This window comes from Anneissia japonica, unplaced genomic scaffold (genome assembly GCF_011630105.1).
Source record: "Anneissia japonica isolate Jap-2015-1 unplaced genomic scaffold, ASM1163010v1 scaffold287748_len1686314_cov196, whole genome shotgun sequence".
NCBI lineage: Eukaryota > Metazoa > Echinodermata > Crinoidea > Comatulida > Comatulidae > Anneissia > Anneissia japonica.
In genome coordinates, this window is record NW_022727190.1 from 1,440,419 (window position 1) to 1,459,173 (window position 18,755).

At 35.2% G+C, this 18,755-nt stretch overlaps 1 protein-coding gene across 3 annotated transcripts; it reads right to left on the reverse strand.

Moving 5' to 3' along the window:
* Window positions 1-1,616: 1,616 nt before the first annotated feature.
* Window positions 1,617-10,819, reverse strand: LOC117113558 (sulfotransferase 1C4-like). 3 transcript variants are annotated; one of them, XM_033256922.1, is made up of 8 exons: window positions 10,638-10,819; window positions 9,218-9,382; window positions 8,692-8,925; window positions 6,138-6,364; window positions 5,808-5,934; window positions 5,201-5,295; window positions 3,228-3,402; window positions 1,617-2,828 (listed from the first exon to the last, which is right to left on the reverse strand). In XM_033256922.1, the coding sequence occupies exons 3-8, from the start codon at window positions 8,825-8,827 to the stop codon at window positions 2,716-2,718; spliced, it is 873 nt and encodes a 290-aa protein (XP_033112813.1). In that variant the 5' UTR covers window positions 8,828-8,925; window positions 9,218-9,382; window positions 10,638-10,819; the 3' UTR covers window positions 1,617-2,715. The 3 variants fall into 3 exon arrangements, with proteins under 3 accessions (XP_033112813.1, XP_033112815.1, XP_033112812.1); XM_033256924.1 differs by lacking the exon at window positions 9,218-9,382; XM_033256921.1 differs by lacking the exons at window positions 9,218-9,382; window positions 10,638-10,819 and having other exon boundaries at window positions 8,692-9,158.
* Window positions 10,820-18,755: the final 7,936 nt, after the last annotated feature.

The window sequence follows — 18,755 nt, forward strand, 5'->3', positions numbered from 1 at the left end:
CTTATGTTTAAAGTAATCTAGCCCTTTTGAATATTAAACGCTATAGAAGAATTATGTCGTTAAAGGGTGTAACGAACGTATGAAATACATAAAACAGAATGTGAATATTTATTCCCAAATTTCTTTTTTGATTTATATTTTAAATTGAATAAAGACAATAATATAGAATCCATTATATTTTCTAATAAATTAACAGATAAATTAAAATTGCGAATTTCACAGGGTAAAATGTTCCAAATTCTGGTAGAAGAGGGATAAAGGATTGAAATGAGAATTCAGTCCTGCAGCGACGAATATCCAAAAGTGTACCAGCAGAAGATCCACGGGTAACACGGGTAATATATGTTTTTTTGGAGTCAAAAATTATAAAATAACAAAAATATACAGTTAAACTTGGATAAAATCGACTTCGTCTAACTTGAATAATTTCTTAAGACAAACATGTTTTCCATTAACAATCTGCAAGTCAAATTTTCAGTGGCATTTTGGATTCGACTTGGGCAAGTTCAACTCTACATAAATACGGTACAACTGATTGGTCTATATCAATCAATCAAACAATGTGACATTTATTTCACCATGAGCAACAGAAAAAAGAAAACATACAATACTATGGCGAGGGACCAGTTTAGAAGCCTAGGCTAGTCTTCACGGTCCCTTTTAATAGATACAAAGACAAAAAATTAAAACACACATAAAAGAAAAAAGATAAAAGTACCTATTAAAATCCTTTTTTTCAGAGTTTACTAAAAGTCTTATGAGTATTTGGTGTTTTTAGTTTAGTACTATCAATATTGTTATATACGTACATTTTGATAATTTGAGATGATTTCCTTTTTTGAGGAGTTTACTAAAAGCCTTAAGAGTATTTGATGTTTTTAGTTTACTATCAATATTGTTCCATACATGCGGGCCATGGACACAAATTGAGAATTGGCTTTTAGTCAGCCTAACAAACGGAATACGAAGCCTATTACACTGTCTTGTCCGATAGTTATGAACACTACCTTTGTACTGAAATAGATCCTTAAATACATTTGGTAACATTTCATGGTTGTGTTTATACATAAAACATCCTACTTGTACCTTATTAATGTCATAAATATTCAAAAGATTATGTTGATGAAATAGTGGTTCTGCATTGCACCTATATGGTGATGATGTAATAATACGAATAATTCGTTTTTTGAGGTTATATAGTTTAACAAGGTTTGAGGGATAGTTATTTCCCCATATAATATTACCATACTGGAGGTAAGGCAAAATTAAGGTATTGTAAAGAGCGAGTGAAATATTCGTAGGGAAAAACTGTTTGACTCTGCCAATTAATTATGAATTTTCCAGTTAATATGTTCATTTAATATTATACCCAAGAATTGAACTTTTTTCTGTTGAGCTATTGCTTTACCATTGATTTTAAAAGGATTGTCAATTTCAGGGCATTTCTTCTGAGTTGGACGGAAAATTACATAGTTGGTTTTGGCAATATTTAACAATAGTTTGTTAATGCTGAGCCAATCAGATACCTTTACTAGTTCATGGTTTATATCAGTTAACAACTTATCAAGATTATCTCCTGATAGGAAAACAGTCGTATCATCAGCGAAAGACTACAACTTAAGTAACTAGAGAACCAATGTAAAGCAATACCTCTGATTCCATAGTAATGTAGCTTTTTAAGCAAAATATCATGATCAATAAGATCAAAGGACTTAGAAAGGTCCATAAACACACTGATTAAGAATTTCTTCTTTTCAAATCCCGCCGTAATGTTGATGTCGAATGGTTTTCACGAAACCCAAATTGGTGATCGTTGAGGATAGTGCATTTATCTAAAAATGAGTATAATTTGGAATACATAATTTTTTCAAGTATTTTAGAAAATATTGGTAAGATAGATATGGGTCGATAATTTGTGAAATCTTCACGTTTACCTTTTTTGAAAATTGGCAATACTTTAGCAACTTTCAGGTTATCAGGTACGATACCTTTTATAAACGACTGATTGATAATATAAGTCAGTGGTTTTAAAATGGATAATGCAGAGCCTTTGACCACTTTTGACGTTATGTTGTCAAAACCCGAACATTTGTTGGGATCTAGATTTCGTATAACATCAAGAACATCTTGTTCTACAACAGGTGTTAAAAAGAATGAGTGGCAGTACGTGGTTACCAGTCAAGTAGTCAGATAGCGCAATTTGAACAGTAGGCGGAGTAATTGATTTTACAACCTCTGGACCTACGTTTACAAAATAATGATTGAAAAATTCAGCAATATTCTGACTACCAGTAACACGTGTATTATTATATGTCACAGTATAGGCTAACCTCACTGCCTCAGACTGTCAGATGGCGGATTTTTGGGGCCTGAGGAGGCCCCAACCTCCCCCATTCGGAGAGAAGGCCTATAAAGGAAAGAAACAAAAAGAAATTATTGATCACACAAATGTGCCTCAAAGTCACCTTTACGTTAGGCAATTCAACTCTGAACTTTTTTTTCCATGAAATATACATATTACTTATCAGAAATATTGAAAAACCCATTTTTTTTGTCAAAATATCAACTTATATATATTTTCTTGAACATATTAAATTAACCTGGCGTATCACAAGACTCATTTTGTCACAAAAGAAGAAAGCAGGTCTGGTGCTATATACATATATAGAGAAAGTCTTATTAGTAAAAAGGCTTGTGTATCTGTATAGGCCTAAGTTACAATTCGTAGTCGAATAGAAGACCGGTATCCTTCATTTTCTCTTCATATAGTTTATCAAATGCTTCGTTCTGTGCGACTGTGAAGTAATTCTTCCAATCTCCCACTTTTCCTTGAAAAGATAAAGTGTAAGTAAAGTGAACTGGCATTGGTTAACAAGAAATTACAAATTAAGCTGGCTAGCAAATAATTAATTTCATAAGACCATGAAGGGTCAACGCTGACACTCACCAAGTATTGAATATACCTCTGACTGAATGGCGCCACCACTGTCCAGGCCTGTCTTTGGTATAGAGTATCTATCTGACTGGTTTTTGATCCGACAAAAACTCAAAACTCAAAGGGGGGGGGGGGAGGGGGGGGGGTGGCTCCACCACTGTTTACGACTAATCTTTGGTATAGCGTATCTATCTGACTGGTCGGCAGTTTTGCCTAAATGTTCATATGGGGCATATGCCTAAAGTTCATAATGCTGGTTTAAATGAACCCCCATAAACATACTGTAACTTACCTTTCCTCATGAAGGGGGTTGAGTTAACATCTAAACTTGGACTGTCTGAATAGTTTGTTTTTGGATTTGATTTCATATTGCTAAATGTACAGTGCTCAACGATTTCGTCTAGTTTACCATCGGGTATAGGCCAACCGAAGAATTCAGAAATTTTCATAATGCCTCCTGTAAGATCCTGAAAATATAAAACCGAAAAAATATGAGAGGGAGAAATTAAATGGGGTAGTTTATTAAGAAGTCATGAACCTTCATGATCACTGTAGTATCAACCCGCTATGAAAGAAAAAAAGAGGGAAAAGAGAATATTATAAGTTTACTTAGGTTGAACGCATGGTACAGTAGGGATCAGTTGAAAACAAATCTTTCCCATTAATAACTTGTAAGCTTACAGCACATTCACGCAAATAAGCACTTGTGCGCTTAATATTTTTTTGGGCACTTTTTGATGGGTACTTATTCAAATAGGTCGCCTATAAAAACAAAGTTGAAATGGGGGGGGGGTGCCGTTTATGGAAATAAGGTCAAAATTGAGAGGGAGCTTATGGGCTCTTTTCAAATGAAAAAAAAGATATTCATAGTACTCCAAATTAAGTAATAATGTGTAGTCGAGTATAATTACTATGGAGGGCGATAGACAAAAATAAGTCAAAATGTTCAAGATTTTTACATGCGAGAGCTTTAAGGCCAGTTTATTTTGTTGACTGAAAAAAACAAAAAACTCTGTACTATATATGGACATACAGTATTTTTAGATTTTAAATACTGTACATTAGTTCTAAATCCAAGACGATGTACAGGGTGCAATAAAACAAGAACGGGATTCTAATGATGCATCAAAACTAAACACCATGTTAAATTAATGGAGACTGACTGACAGACTGATGGATGGACAGACAGATCGACTTACAATGCTGAGATGCGAATAGTGGATTCATTGAACAGAAAGTTTGGTGATGTACTGTACTGTATGATTGATTTTGTTAGAAATTGAAGGGGGCTCATTCAAAATTGAGGGGGTGCTTATTCAAATTAGAAGAGGCGCTTACTCAAACCAAGGTAATTGCTTGCTCAAACGGAGCGCTTATTCGTGTAAGTATGGTACTTCATTATTTGATTCATGGGCTAAAGATTGCCCTTGGATTGGATTTATTCAGTGTAAACACCACTTGGATAACCCACAAAAGTCAAAAAAAGAAGAAGACTTGTGTTCCAGTGGGGTCCTTCTGGTGGTGATTGGACAGCACACAGGGAGATAATCCCCTACTCTTTTCCGAAGAGTGTACTGCGTTCTTTAACATGCGCATGGGCCATAATGCACACAGGACCAACGGCTTAAACGTCTCACCCAAAAGATGATGCGCTATCGTAACTTGCATTTCAGCCCTCTAGCTGAAATACAAGAGAGCAAGACCAAGAGATCTTCATGGTTCAGCGCACACACACACTGGCTGCCACCAGTTTAACCGACTGAGCGAAGCTGTCTTAACAAATTTAATCGCTGTTGTGTAAGTGAAAATTCACTTCCCAAGACAAACATACAGTACATATGCTGTTATGGACCTTTCGATCACCCTTAACAACTGACCAATCACAACAGGCTAGGAAAACGTGTGTGTTTCACAAACATATGTTCTGTCCCACAAATGCATGTGCTTGCATAGGTGTGTGGAACCCTACCCAATATCCAAGGGCAGGCCCGTAGCCAGGTCTTCCAACAGGGGTTTTCTGGGCGTGGGAGTCCATGGTCGAAGTCCCGTTTGGGTGCGAAACCCCCAAAGCCAGAGAATTTTTGTGCTTTATGGGTCTTAATGCTATAAAAACAGATATGTTTGAAATCATCTGTGTCTGGGTGGGTCTGTAGTTGGGTTAGAGGACTTGTTTGGAAATTTGAAGGAGGGGGAGGGTTCGACAGAAAAGGGGGTAGGTAGATCTGAGAACTTTATAAAAAGTGATATGTAATAAACAAGGCCTACTTTCTGCATGTCTTCGTACTTCAGGAACAGCACGTTTTTGTCTTGACGTCGACTCCACCAGTATGTGTTAATTTTAAACCAGCCTCCCATAATCACTATTTGTAAATTAAACAAAATATATCTTTATTTCAGACAATTAATAATAATAATAATAATAATAATAATAATAATAATAATAATAATAATAATAAGACTTATAAAGTGCACTACTGCAGTAGTGCTCAAGGTATTACAGAAGGAAGGTACCAAAAATTACCATGAACATTAAAGCTACAAGAAAAGAAACACCACACCATCACCGCACTGCTTACATGCAATTTAAGGCACAAGGGCCCGTCTATTCATTACTCACAGGTGCTCAAGTAATTTACCAATACTGTAGAAACAAATAGTCTATTCCGAAAACTGCAGGTCATTCTATTATATTTTGACTATCACTTCCTGAGTTATATTTCGGTATCTTTTATTCAACAAATATAAATATGTACATAAAACAGATTATGGCAGTTAAAAACCAAATTGCAAACTGAGTTGTTAAAACATGTAGGTTAAGAAAATCCTCAATGATTAAACAGACATTACAAATATTATTATTTGTCTCTCACACCTTTTTCTTCACAAAAATCAGTAAAGAAATCACTCCAGGATTGCTGACGATCTCGAGGAGCAATTGCGTTTGAGAAATGAAATAATGACACTGCGTTATCTTTCGGGTTTCTGGCAATAAACACGATCTGTGGAGAAAAAAAAAACTGATGATGTTAGGACGATAGTGTTAAGATTTATACCATCCAAATGGATTGCAGATCAAATTGAGACAATTTGATGTTTACACTATAACTTTTGTACAATTCTGGAGAGGTGATTCTAGTAAACGAAAGAGTTGTAATAGCATAAGGAGAAAGGAAGAAGGGAAAATGAACAATGGCCTACCAACCTTTGCTTTGGTGGTTGTCAATTGTTCTGGCATTTCGTTGCTCTGGAGATGAGTCTTTATCAGACGAGGAGAGGGCAGACTAGCAGCGATCTCGTGCGGTCCTAAAGAGGAGTCCAGTTTTTTCATGTCAAGAAACAAGAACCGATGTCGTATATACTTCTCATCTGCCTTCTCGATGTCGCAGCCATAAAATAGAATCGAAACTATCTCTTGCGTCCAAGTTGTCCCTGATTGCAAATATATTTTGATTATTTAATTTAATTCTATAGGCCACTAATATCAATCACATGAGAATATTCCGGGAGCATAAAAAGTAATAAGAATAAGAAGTATTGTTATTTTTTTCATATTGACTATAATGATGTGTTATCATAGTAAATACACAGTGCATTTCCAAATATTGTGAATCTCGCAACATTCTTCGTGTGGGAATCGACCCCCATTACCTCGTAACAAGTCAACCCTTAGACCACGGAGCTCACGATTACAGTAGTATGGGGATTGAAATTGTTACTGCGTACTCAATACAATAACACATATTAAACAGTTTGGCAATTATTATAATAGTTGTATATCATATACTAATGGAAATTATCATAAAGGTTAGATATAATTCATTAAAACAAAAATTTTTTTTGTGTATCTTGTTCTACAAATGTAATTTTTTCCTTTACCACTTAATTTGTCAACTATTGGACGAGTGTCTGCCCACACTTTCCGCAGTCGCACGTAGTAGTGCTACAGTGGCGGAGCTTGTCCCCCTCCCCTTTTGAATGTGCCACTGTGTTAGGTGTAAGAACACTAGTCTAGAATGTCATTACGGTGTGCGATATGGTGATACGTACAAGTTGAACTGGCCTTTTCGAACACGTAAAAGATCTAGCAAACCATGCACTAATAACAAAATAGTGCATGGTTGTGGATAGGAAAATAACATTGGGAGTTTACAGTGATAATATCACGATTGAATTTAAGTTTAATACAGTATTACTTGGGCCATTCTTCGCTAATGTGCCATTTTAGAGGTTTAGAAATCATGAAAAAAAAGTTTAAAATTTGTAATTCTTTTATTACACATGTCATCATTATGCCATATAACAACTATAATAAACATTCGGCACGATAATTAGGGCATTTTAAACGTTTATTTATGCATTCAATTTTCAGTGCTGTAACATAGCAAATATTGCAAGAATCATCTCCATCACACCTTTTGTGATGGAGATGATGATATACATATAGATGTGAATCTTAGTAAATTTAAAAGATAGATTGTATTATTTAAATATAGGATAATGCACATTGCACAAACAGGTTTCTAACAACATAAGTCGTATCAATTACCATTTTTATTTTATAGCTGTTTCTGAGAAAAGAAAACATCAAGAAATCATCTCTCATAAATGTGAATCTTAGTAAATTTAAAAGATAGATTATATTATTTAAATATAGAAAAATAAATTGAGCAAAAAGGTTACTAACAAAATAAACCAGATCAATTATAATTGTTATTATATATTCTTTTTTGAGGAAAGAAAGCATCAAGAAGTCATCTCCATCACAGTAAAATTGTGATGGAAATGACTGTGACGGAGATGAGGAATTAAACTTGTTAGATCATATAGTGCCATATGCAGTGTGTTACAGGGTGAATGTCATGTGTACTTTGAAAATGACACAGTTCTGATCGTATATATAATTATTTTTTTATAAAAAAAAATTATAAATAAAGGATACTCTGAAGCGTTCGGAGATGATGCTGAATAAAGGTACTTTCCTAGCTGTTAATAGAAAAGCATGAATTCTTCAGCTATAGGTGGTTTAACTGTACAAGAATGAACTGTTTCTTACTGAATGGTCCCCTTCAACCAAAATGGTTTGATCCATAACTTGTTATGTCATTTTGCTAACAGCTATAATGGCATTTTAAAGTATTGTGACGGAGATGATGACAATTCAGGGACAAACTTTTTTAGTCTAAAAAAGTCAAATTTTAAGTATTTATAGATCTATTGATGTCATTTTTAAATTTGTAAGACATCTATTGTATTCACCTTTTTGTGGTACATTTATTTATTTAAGTTATTTATTTTACAAATTATGACATTAGGAATTTTTAAGAAATCCAATCGGGACATGCAAAGTGCGCGACTTTGGAGGCTTTTTGTTGAAAAATAAACAGCATGTTGATTACTTTTAAAATATTTAACAACTTATTTCATTAAAAAATATGTTCGAGATTGCATTAACGCAATAAAAATAAAACTTCCTTTAATATTTTACAATTCATACCACATCAAAACAGAGGGATGGGAAAATGGCACTTTACTGAAGAATGACCCACAATTCAGTAGACATTACACACACCGTAAATACTCTAATTGGTCAACTGCAGAATTTGTCTTTAATACATACTGAGCCTATAATGTGTGATTGAAAAAGGGTAGCCTCTGCTGCTCTAAAATCCAGTGAGCAAGTAGCACGATGTTCTTTAGTTTTTACCTAGTTGCACAAAAGCCTTCAATGAATGCTGAGGGCCTAGTAACTATCCTACCTGCTTTTGGATAACTCACAACGATGACGTCATCGTCTCGAATATCCAGCTTCCTGATTGCTTTCAACAACTCATCAGACGTTACACTTGAATGTAGTACCCCATCAACAAACCTAGGCTCATCAAATGCAGTCATTTTACAAAAAAAGGTATGCTCAGCAATTGAACACTATATACGAAACGCCCACAATTGTCGAGTTTCAGGTAAGCCTTCACACAATGAAAAGGTCATGGCTGCAAAGATAGAAATTGGTACCAGTACTTTTTTATGAAATGTTTGAACTCCGATAGACCACTATATTAAATAATTACTCCCTGGTTAGTAGTTGGATATAGAGTTCCTATAGTTGGATATGCTGAATAACGCCAAAAACACTTGTTTGTTTTTTTTAAATAAACGGTTAAATTCCTTCTGAACGCGTTTCAGATAGTGAAAAGTGCAACTAATAAAAACACGGTAATGCCAGCATTGGCAATCAAGTGGGCGGAGCTTAAATGACGGTCACCAACGGAACTTGAAACTGACCTTTACTTCTTTCGAGCTAAGCGCATGCTGCTAAAGAAGAACACACCACGAAAGTATGATCTTCAAGCATGTCATCCTATTGGTTTAATTTAATCACTTCATATAGTTTATCAAATGCTTCGTTCTGTTCGACTGTGAAGTAATTCTTCCAATCTCCCACTTTTCCTTGAAAAGATAAAGTGTAAGTAAAGTAAACTGGCATGGGTTAACAAGAAATTACAAATTAAGCTAGCTAGCAAATAATTAATTTCATTAGACCTGGGCCTATATTACTAATTACTCATAAGGCTTATTATTTCCAAAACAGCATCATCATCCCCACCATCATCATATCATCATCATCGTTGTCATTGGCATCATCATCTTTTTCTCTTTATTCATCGTTTTCATTATTTGTATCATCACTGCTGTCCATCCACATCATTCTTTTATTACTCAATGATCATTTTATTTCAATCACTTATATCTTATATATAATGATTGTGTGTGTGTTTATTTCGAGATGTAGAATAAACCTTTATGAGTGGCCATGCTTTAGAGGTGATACAAATTAAGGTTCCCCAAACAGGGTAAGCATCCAAAAGTGTAACACCAAGAAATCATGAAGGGTCAACACTGACACTCAGAAGTATTGAATATACCTCTGACTGAATGATATAAATTCTTGTATGTTACACCACATAGATAATTCTGATAGATATTATTTTTTCTGAAGATGACTGAACCAACTCAATCGAAATGTCCAGACATTCTCAACAAACTTTTCAGAACTATCAGATGGTGTACGCCATTCAAATCTACGAACAACAAAGTACAACATGCTTGCTTTTACGACCAGCGGTGGCGTCAGAAACTTGCCGACAAGGGGTCCGACAAGTCCAACAGAGGGGTCCGAGCCAAAGGCCAACGAAACCTTGGCATGAAAACTTTTTATGGCTCAAAATGTGCTTTTAGACCACAATATTAAAGATTGGCAGTCAAAATAATGTTGTTTGGATAGGCAAATTATTATTTTTTAAATTTTTGATCCGACGACCTAGAAGTCGGACAAGTCCCAAGTGGAATTTTTCTTGGTATTCCTTGTAATGAAGGCCTGTTCCATTGCGCAATTATAATATTTTTTGTATGTGTCTTTTAATCAATTTGTATGTTTGTACTATTTTATGACATTGTTTACTAAATAAATAAACTCAAAACTCAAGACAAGGAGTCTAGGCCTGTCGGGGTGGGGGCGCCACCACTGTCAAGGCCTGTCTTTGGTATATAGGGTATCTATCCGACTGGTTTGGTGCCACCACTGTTTACGACTAATCTTTGGTATAGTGTATTTATCTGACTGGTCGGCAGTTTTGCCTAAATTGCCCTAAAAGTTCAGAATTCTGGTTTAAATGAACCCCCCCATAAACATACTGTAACTTACCTTTCCTCATGAAGGGGGTTGAGTTAACATCTAAACTTGGACTGTCTGAATAGTTTGTTTTTTGGATTTGATTTCATATTGCTAAATGTACAGTGCTCAACGATTTCGTCTACTGACTAGTTTACCATCGCCGGGGTATAGGCCAACCGAAGAATTCAGAAATTTTCATAATGCCTGCTGTAAGATCCTGAAAATATAAAACCGAAAAAATATGAGAGGGAGAAATTAAATGGGGTAGTTTATCAAGAATTCATGAACCTTCATGATCACTGTATACGTATAAACCCGCTATGAAAGAAAAAGAGAATATTATAAGTTTACCTCATGTTGAACGTGTGGTACAGTAGGCATCAGTTGAAAACAACTGTTTCCCTTTAATAACTTGTAAGCTTACAGCACATTCACGCAAATAAGCACTTGGGCGCTTAAATTTTTTTTTTTGGCACTTTTTGAGGGGTGCTTATTCAAATGGGTCGCCTATAAAAACAAAGTTGAAATTGGGGGAGTGGGGGTGGGTGCCGTTTATGGAAATAGGTCAAAATTGAGGGGGAGCTTAGGCTCTTTTCAAATGAAAAAAAGACATGTACTCCAAATTAAGTAACAATGTGTAGTCGAGTACAATTACTATGGAGCGCGATAAAAAAAAAAGAGTCAAAAGATTTTTACATGCGAGAGCTTTAAGGCCAGTTTATTTTGTTGACTGAAAAAACAAAAAAACCCTGTACTATATGTGGCCATACAGTATTTTAATTTTTAGATTTTAAATACTGTACATTAGTTCTAAATCCAAGACGATGTACAGGGTAGCAAAAAAACAAAAACGGGATTCTAATGATGCATCAAAACTGAACACCATGTTAAACTTAATGGAGACTGACTGACAGACTGCGAATAGTGGATTCATTAAACAGAAAGTCGGTGATGTACTATGATTGATTTTGCTAGAAATCGAGGGGCGCTCATTCAAAATTTAGTGGGTGTTTATTCAAATTAGAAGGGGCGCTTACTCAAACGGAGCGTTTATTCGTGTGAGTACGGTACTTCATCATTTGATTTATGGGCCAAAGATTGCATTTGGATTGGATTGGATTTATTCGGTGTAAACACCACTTGGATAACCCACGAAAGTCTGAAGAAGACTTATTTCCAGTGGGGTCCTTCTGGTGGTGATTGGGCAGCACACCAGGAGACTCTACTCTGGTTAAATTAATATTCAATTTATATTGCTACTTAATTATTCATGAACCTGCAGTAGTGTCGCCCATAACGCTTACCTATATTAAATAACTACTCTCTGGTTAGTAGTTGGATGACAGCGCCGCCAACGAGTAAGTTAATTTAGGGACAGATTTCAGACTATGTATGTACGGTACCGGTACTCACTTTACAAATAGTGGCACAATACTATAATTTAAAAATCATTATAACAATATAAAACTGGTAAGATACGATGAAGATCCTAAATTCGATCACAATGTAAACAAGATATACTAACAAATGTGAACCAGAAATTAAAGTAACGCAATAAGCAAGAAAAATTGACGTTCTGGACCGGTTCACGGTAGGTTAAATACACACGTTGATAAAAACACCACACCTGTGTATAAAATAAATGCGCACGCACATTACACATGCGTACACTTGCGAACTCACAAAAAATGAATAGAGTAAGATCTGTAGATACGCACAGATAGTTTTTTAATAAATCTACAAATTACATAATAGATAAATCTATTAGTGATTAGGGAAAAAAGCAAAAACTAATTAACACCATACAAACAGTAAAAAAATAACGTTGTTGTAGATTATTTTATGAGGTGGTTATAATCCAAGCGTCATTATGAGATACAGTAAAAATAATAAAATTGGCCTAAATACTCCATTTTATTCTCCAACAGGCTAGCTATCTAAAAAAAGTGGTGTTATATAGTTATTTAGGGAGTTGTTTTTCAAAGCAGATTGAAGGTTTCAGTTGTACCATATTTATTCGAATAAACGTCCCGCTTTGGATAAACGCCTCTTAATATCATAAGCCCCATTGACAATAATAGATGTATTTATCCTGATGAAATGGTATTATCAATAGTATCTCTGTACATTTTATATATATGTTTGGAGGCTTAGGAAAAATTGTAGGACTATTGTTTCCATAGTGATTATAACACGTTTTACCCTCCGGTTATTATTGGTTGCTCAAGCTGACTTTTCTGAGCCAAGAGGGCAAGTTTGTGTAATGTTAAGCCTACTTGTTTGGATTTTATCATTAAGACATGCTATATGCAGAGTAGGCCTACCTATTTCATGCAAATGCACAGCTCGTTTTATTGCCTTTGTACCATGTTCTCCAACAATTTGGACTGCATTGTGCTCCAGTGTTCTAAAGATTTTGAACATGCTGTAGTAGTATAAACTTCAGCAACCATTACAGTACAACTTGCAAATAATGCACCACAAGTCCTGCATGATAATCTTTATAGTGATAACTATATAGCCTTACAACTTGCAACATTGTCTTCTCTCCAACACGGCCATGGACAAAATCAGTTCAGTTCCACTATATAATGCATTTTCTGTACTCCATTCCTGACTGTATAATAATATTGTAATATTTGTGTATAATATTGTCTAATTTTGAACATTCAATGAAATACCGTAATCGCGCGATTAAGCGCCCTGGTGCTTAAAATAGGCCTACTTTTTGCACTTTCTGAGAGAGGGGCGCATATTCAAACGGGGCGCCCATTTAAACGGAGCGCTTATGAAAACAGAGTGGAAATTGAGGGGGCGCTTATGGAAATAGATGAAAATTGGGGTTCTTATGGAAACTTATAAAATTCAAGAGGTACTTTTTGAATGAAAAATGATTATATAATACATTACGAATGGTAGTGCGGCGGAAAAGATAATCATCTAGAGAACCATAGAGAAAATAGAGAGAGAACATGGCTCATGACAAGAATGCTGTGAATATTTACATCAGCAGAATAGCAGATGCAATTAGGGTAGTGGTTAGCTTGTTGGCCATCGGCCGATTGAGATTAGCAGGATGGCAGTATCATTGCAGGTTTTCTTGAAGACTCAGATGAGAATGTGCTAAAGGTGCAAATTGTAGGTAAAAGGAAAAGAGAAGTTGGACAAGTCCTAGACAAATAAATAAGAAGAGGAAAGTTGGAAATATACTGTATGTCCAGGGATCGGAGCTAGCTCTCATCTGTCCAAGAGAAATATCCTCATTTTGACATTGACCTAAGAAAAATAGAACTCCACTCTACAGCTCAAATCATGCCAACAACCACAGTCCCAGGATTGATTGGATTATTGACTTGCTAAAAAAAAAATATCTTATGATATTATTGAGGGGGCACTTATTCAAACGGGGCGTTTATTCGCGCGAGTACGGTACCTTCATTTAGAACAATTCAGACAAACTGCACCACTCACGGAGAGGCGATGCTCTCGTCGAGAAAATATTGAAAGATAACGTAACTAAATGTTGAAGTTTTTTGTGGTATTTTATTGCAAAAAAACAGAAAAATTAATATATAAATACGCCTATGCAATTTTCCTTGTAAACCGGAGAGCATGTGAAAAAAACGTGAGAAAAAAAATTGGCCGAGAGTCAGGTCACCAAAACGGGAGTGTTGGCATGTATTATGAGTTGTCAAGTCTGAGTTTACCTTCGGTTTCGCCTACATAATTGCCATTATTAGGCCTACACTTAGTTCAAAATAATAATGTGCTGCGCTTTTGTACTGTGCTCGGAAAAACGGGTTTCGACCAGCTGGGATTTCATGTTTTCGGTGAACTGGATTCGGCAAACTGGGTTCGGCAAAGTGGCCTAAACTCGACAAGCCGTGTTTCGGCAAACTGGATTTCGACCAACTGGTCGGATACCAAATTGTGACCACTGTCACAAAAACCAAGAGAAAAAAAATAAAAAAGTTCATATAAACTAAGCCACATTTTTTTTTCGAAATCAAATATTTCGGTGTCTAGCGTTGTTTGGACATAACATCCTTTTCTTCACAAAAATCAATAAAGAAATCACTCCAACATTGCTGACGATCTCGAGGAGCAATTGCGTTTGAGAAATGAAATAATGACACTAGTGCGTTGTCTCAGTCGGGTTTCTGGCGATGTAAACGATCTGTGGAAAAAAAATCGATGATGTTAGGACAATAATGTACGACTTATAGGCCACCCATCTAAATGGATTGAGGTTCTCAGGGGCGGATCCAGAGATCTCCAAAAAGGCGGGGGGGGGGGAAAGTTGGGCCGATTGAGTCAATTTCGGTGATTTCCAACAAACGTTCATTTCAACTGGATTTCATTAAAAAGAATTGTGTGAAAGAGGGCACTGAAAAAAAATGTATAGGCAAAAAGAAATAGACAAAAAGAAAGACCATTTACAGGCATATAATGGCTAATTATGTGGGGTTTTTTTCTGAACAATCGAAAAGGACAAATTTAAATATTGGAATCCAGCTGATAGTGACGGTAACCTAATTAATTTAAATATAGGTAATCGTGTAATTAAGCGTGGTAAACATAACAAACAGCGTTCTCCTTCATTCCCGTTTTAAGTGTCGGCGGTGGAGGAGGGTGTAATCTGATGGGGATGACAGTGGCCAAGTTTGTAATTTAAGTAAGTATAGCTACTTCTATTTGAACAATAAAAGACAGAAAGTAATGTATGGGTGAAAAATAGGGTCCGAAATTGTAACGGAACTGATAAAAACCGAAAAAGGGTCCGAAATTGTAGCGGAACTGATAGAACTGAAAAGATGGACGGGTCCACACGTGTTCACCAGTACTGATGTCCACCTCTCGACATGTGTGGGCCTATAATTAGTAATATGTATTTTAGAATACAAATATGGAACTAAACTTTTGGTATCCAACTATCCGAAATATTACCAACAATTTTATTAACATTCTATATTTTATCCGCTATAACTCGAGTTTGCCCGTCCTTATGGTTAGAATTGTGCGACAGCAATAATCACTGCAATCGATATTAATGCAAAAAATAGACACCAATAGTGCAACAAATAAGTTTGGTAGGTCTAATTCCTTGTCCGTTTGATTTCGGTTTTCATACTCCTGTCATGGTAATTCTTACCCTTCTAGGCCTATATTTTTTCCATGCTATATAATAGACTAATATTGACGCTTATGTGGCTGCAATGTGAATAACCGTACTCGCGCGAATAAGCGCCCCGTTTGAATAAGCGCCCTCCTCAATAACATCATAAGATTTTCTTTTTAGGAAGTCAATAATCCAATCAATCCTGGGACTGTGGTTGTTGGCATGATTTGAGCTGCAGAGTGGAAACACATTCTTCTTAGGTCAATATCAAAATGAGGATATTTCTCTTGGACAGATGAGAGCTCCGATCCCTGGACAGACAGTATATTTCCAACTTTACTCTATTTACATATTTGTCTATGCCTAGTCCTACTGCTCTTTTTCTTTTTCCGACCTTTAGCACATTCTCATCTGAGTTTTCAAGAAAAAATACAATGATCCTGCTAATCTCAATCGGCCACCGGACCACTAATTGCATCTGCTATTTTGCTGTTATGTAAATATTCACAACATTCTTGTTATGAGCCATGTTCTCTGGACGATTATCTTTTCCGCCTAACCACCATTCGTAAGGTCCTTAAATAATCTTTTTTCATTCAAAAAGTGCCTCTTGAATTTAATAATTTTCCATAAGAACCCCTCAATTTTCATCTATTTCCATAAGCGCCCAATCAATTTCCACTGTTTTCATAAGCGCCCCGTTCGAATAAGCGCCCCGTTTCAATAAGCGCCCCTCAGAAAGTGCAAAAATATTTTAAGCGCCCGGGCGCTTATTCGCTGAGTACGGTAAACATGCAATACCAAATTTCGTTTCAAAAAAAGAAAATAGACAGCACAGCTTCGTCAGTAAATTATTGTTTGGGAGTGAGCAGAGCTGGTCTGAGCACCATTTTAAATTTCGCACATAGGCCTATGTAGCGGAGTTTTCCAAGAATTTACAAGAGGGACACGTGAGCCAAGTGCTCCAAGTCCTACGGTTCAAGCTTTGTTTGAGCGTGCATTTCATATTTCATATTAATGTAAGAATACAAAAATGGCCCATGAATTGTTATTTTCTGTGTAAATATCGGCTCCGGCCGCGTTACCCTTATAAAATATTGTTGAAATTATCAAATAAATTTGTTTTTACTGTGTAATTCAGTGTCTGTATGGGACAGCAACAACTCAATTAGCCAAATCAGCCAGCACACTCCATATTATTATTTGCGGCCGGCAAAGTTGCTTGGTCAGCAAGCTATAGTAAATTGTACGTCACTTGCAGTCACTATGCTGCACCAGTCCTAAACGAATTCCGAATTCAGCAAGCTATAGTAAAAATGTACGTTACGTCACTTGCAGTGGCTATGCTGCACCAGCCCAAAACGAATTCCGAATTTTGATTGGATTTTATTGTCCTACTAACTGGCAAAGACAAGCCAAGCCAGCCACTAGTAGCAAATCGTGTTTCAGAGATAATGGCTAAAACATTTCGGAATAAATTTTCGGAGTTTATTTTATTGCTCTAAACTAACGTTTTTTTTTAAATCGTGCTATGTATGTGATCCCCATTTTCGATTTGGTGATGGTCTCTGCCTAAGAAATGTCTAAAATCGTAAACTTCAAAGGCTGATTTCTCAAATACTGTTTAAACAGCTATATGTTTAAATCCCTGTAACTTCATAGCGAAATGCCGGATTTAAATGATTTTTTGCCATTTTATAACTATAATTTTAATGCTTAACGCTGTATTAATAACTAAAATCGTTTGGCTTGTCTGGGATAGGCATATTTATTGATCTTCCGCCGCCAGCCTAAAATAATAATAATAATAGTAATAATAATAATAATAGTAATAGTAATAGTAATAGTAATAGTAATAGTAATAGTAATAGTAATAGTAATAGTAATAATAATAATAATAAAAAGAAAAACTTAATACGATACCAAAACACTTCTTTGTTTAAATGCACGAAAAATAAATAGGCCCTATAACTAAATTAGACATGGTTATAAATTCTATTTTGTTTTTTCTAGCCCATAGGCCTATACCTTTTGTTAAAACTGAATAAGCCTATCCAAATTTTGTGTAATATTTTCTTTTGTAATGATCGTGCACTCCCATAAAAATAAAGACAAAATGAAAATACAAGATAAAACAAATAACAAGAATACATAATTGGAATAACATGCTTTACTGTACAGTACTACAAACATGTGAAATATATAATTACATTATTTGATGCTGATAATTTTAACAAGATGTAAAAATTTAAAAACTACGGAACATATCAAATGCACCATGCAACACGTATTCGATAGTGAAATATCTTCACTGTAAGATGATCAATCTTTACGATATGATACGAAATATTTTATTGCAAGTTAAAAAAATTACAATTTGAAATAAAATATTTAAAACAATATGGAATTAACAAGTGAATTTACAATAATTGCCATCAGACAAGACGTACAGTGACGTATGGTGCAGAAGATACAATTTCTATACAAGCCTCGCTTACGTTATAAATGAAATGTCTTGATCTGCTAGTAACAAATTCATATGCTCAGGAACGAGGTAAATTCGTCATTTCATGTTTTAAATTTTATTTACAGATGATGGATTGCATTCTTTAAATTGTATTCATGTAATCTGCCAGTATGTTACGAATCTCAAATATTTAAAAAAAAAATTATCTAAATTCTGTCCACTGGAATCTCTTGACGTTTACACCTTGTTATCCTCCTCATCAGGACGTACATCCAAGCATCAAACATAGTAAGACCTAACGCATGATGAAATCAAGAATTTATACATGTATGCTTTGATAACTTCTTGGTTAAAATTTCATATTTTTTCTCCACAGATCTACTAACTTTTATTATCAATGAAAGATGATTTGTAGGGTGAAAACCTAAATTTATCGTGTCCTATTTAAAGGCAAACGAGAATGGGAATCGCACAATCGAACTCGCTTTTTCTTTATAAATATTTGAATGTGATTGTTTACGTAAATTCAAACATGATTATTAATAGAACAATAGAATTTAAA

What these genes read in the sequence shown, in the direction of transcription:
- LOC117113558 (XM_033256924.1), bottom strand. Translation starts at nt 8,827, where the DNA reads ATGACTGCATTTGATGAGCCTAGGTTTGTTGATGGGGTACTACATTCA. An exon ending in AGTACGAAGACATGCAGAAA is followed by an intron (nt 3,403 to 5,200) that starts GTAGGCCTTGTT and finishes TTATATTTTCAG; the next exon opens with GATCTTACAGGAGGCATTAT. An exon ending in AACCCCCTTCATGAGGAAAG is followed by an intron (nt 2,829 to 3,227) that starts GTAAGTTACAGT and finishes TATCTTTTCAAG; the next exon opens with GAAAAGTGGGAGATTGGAAG.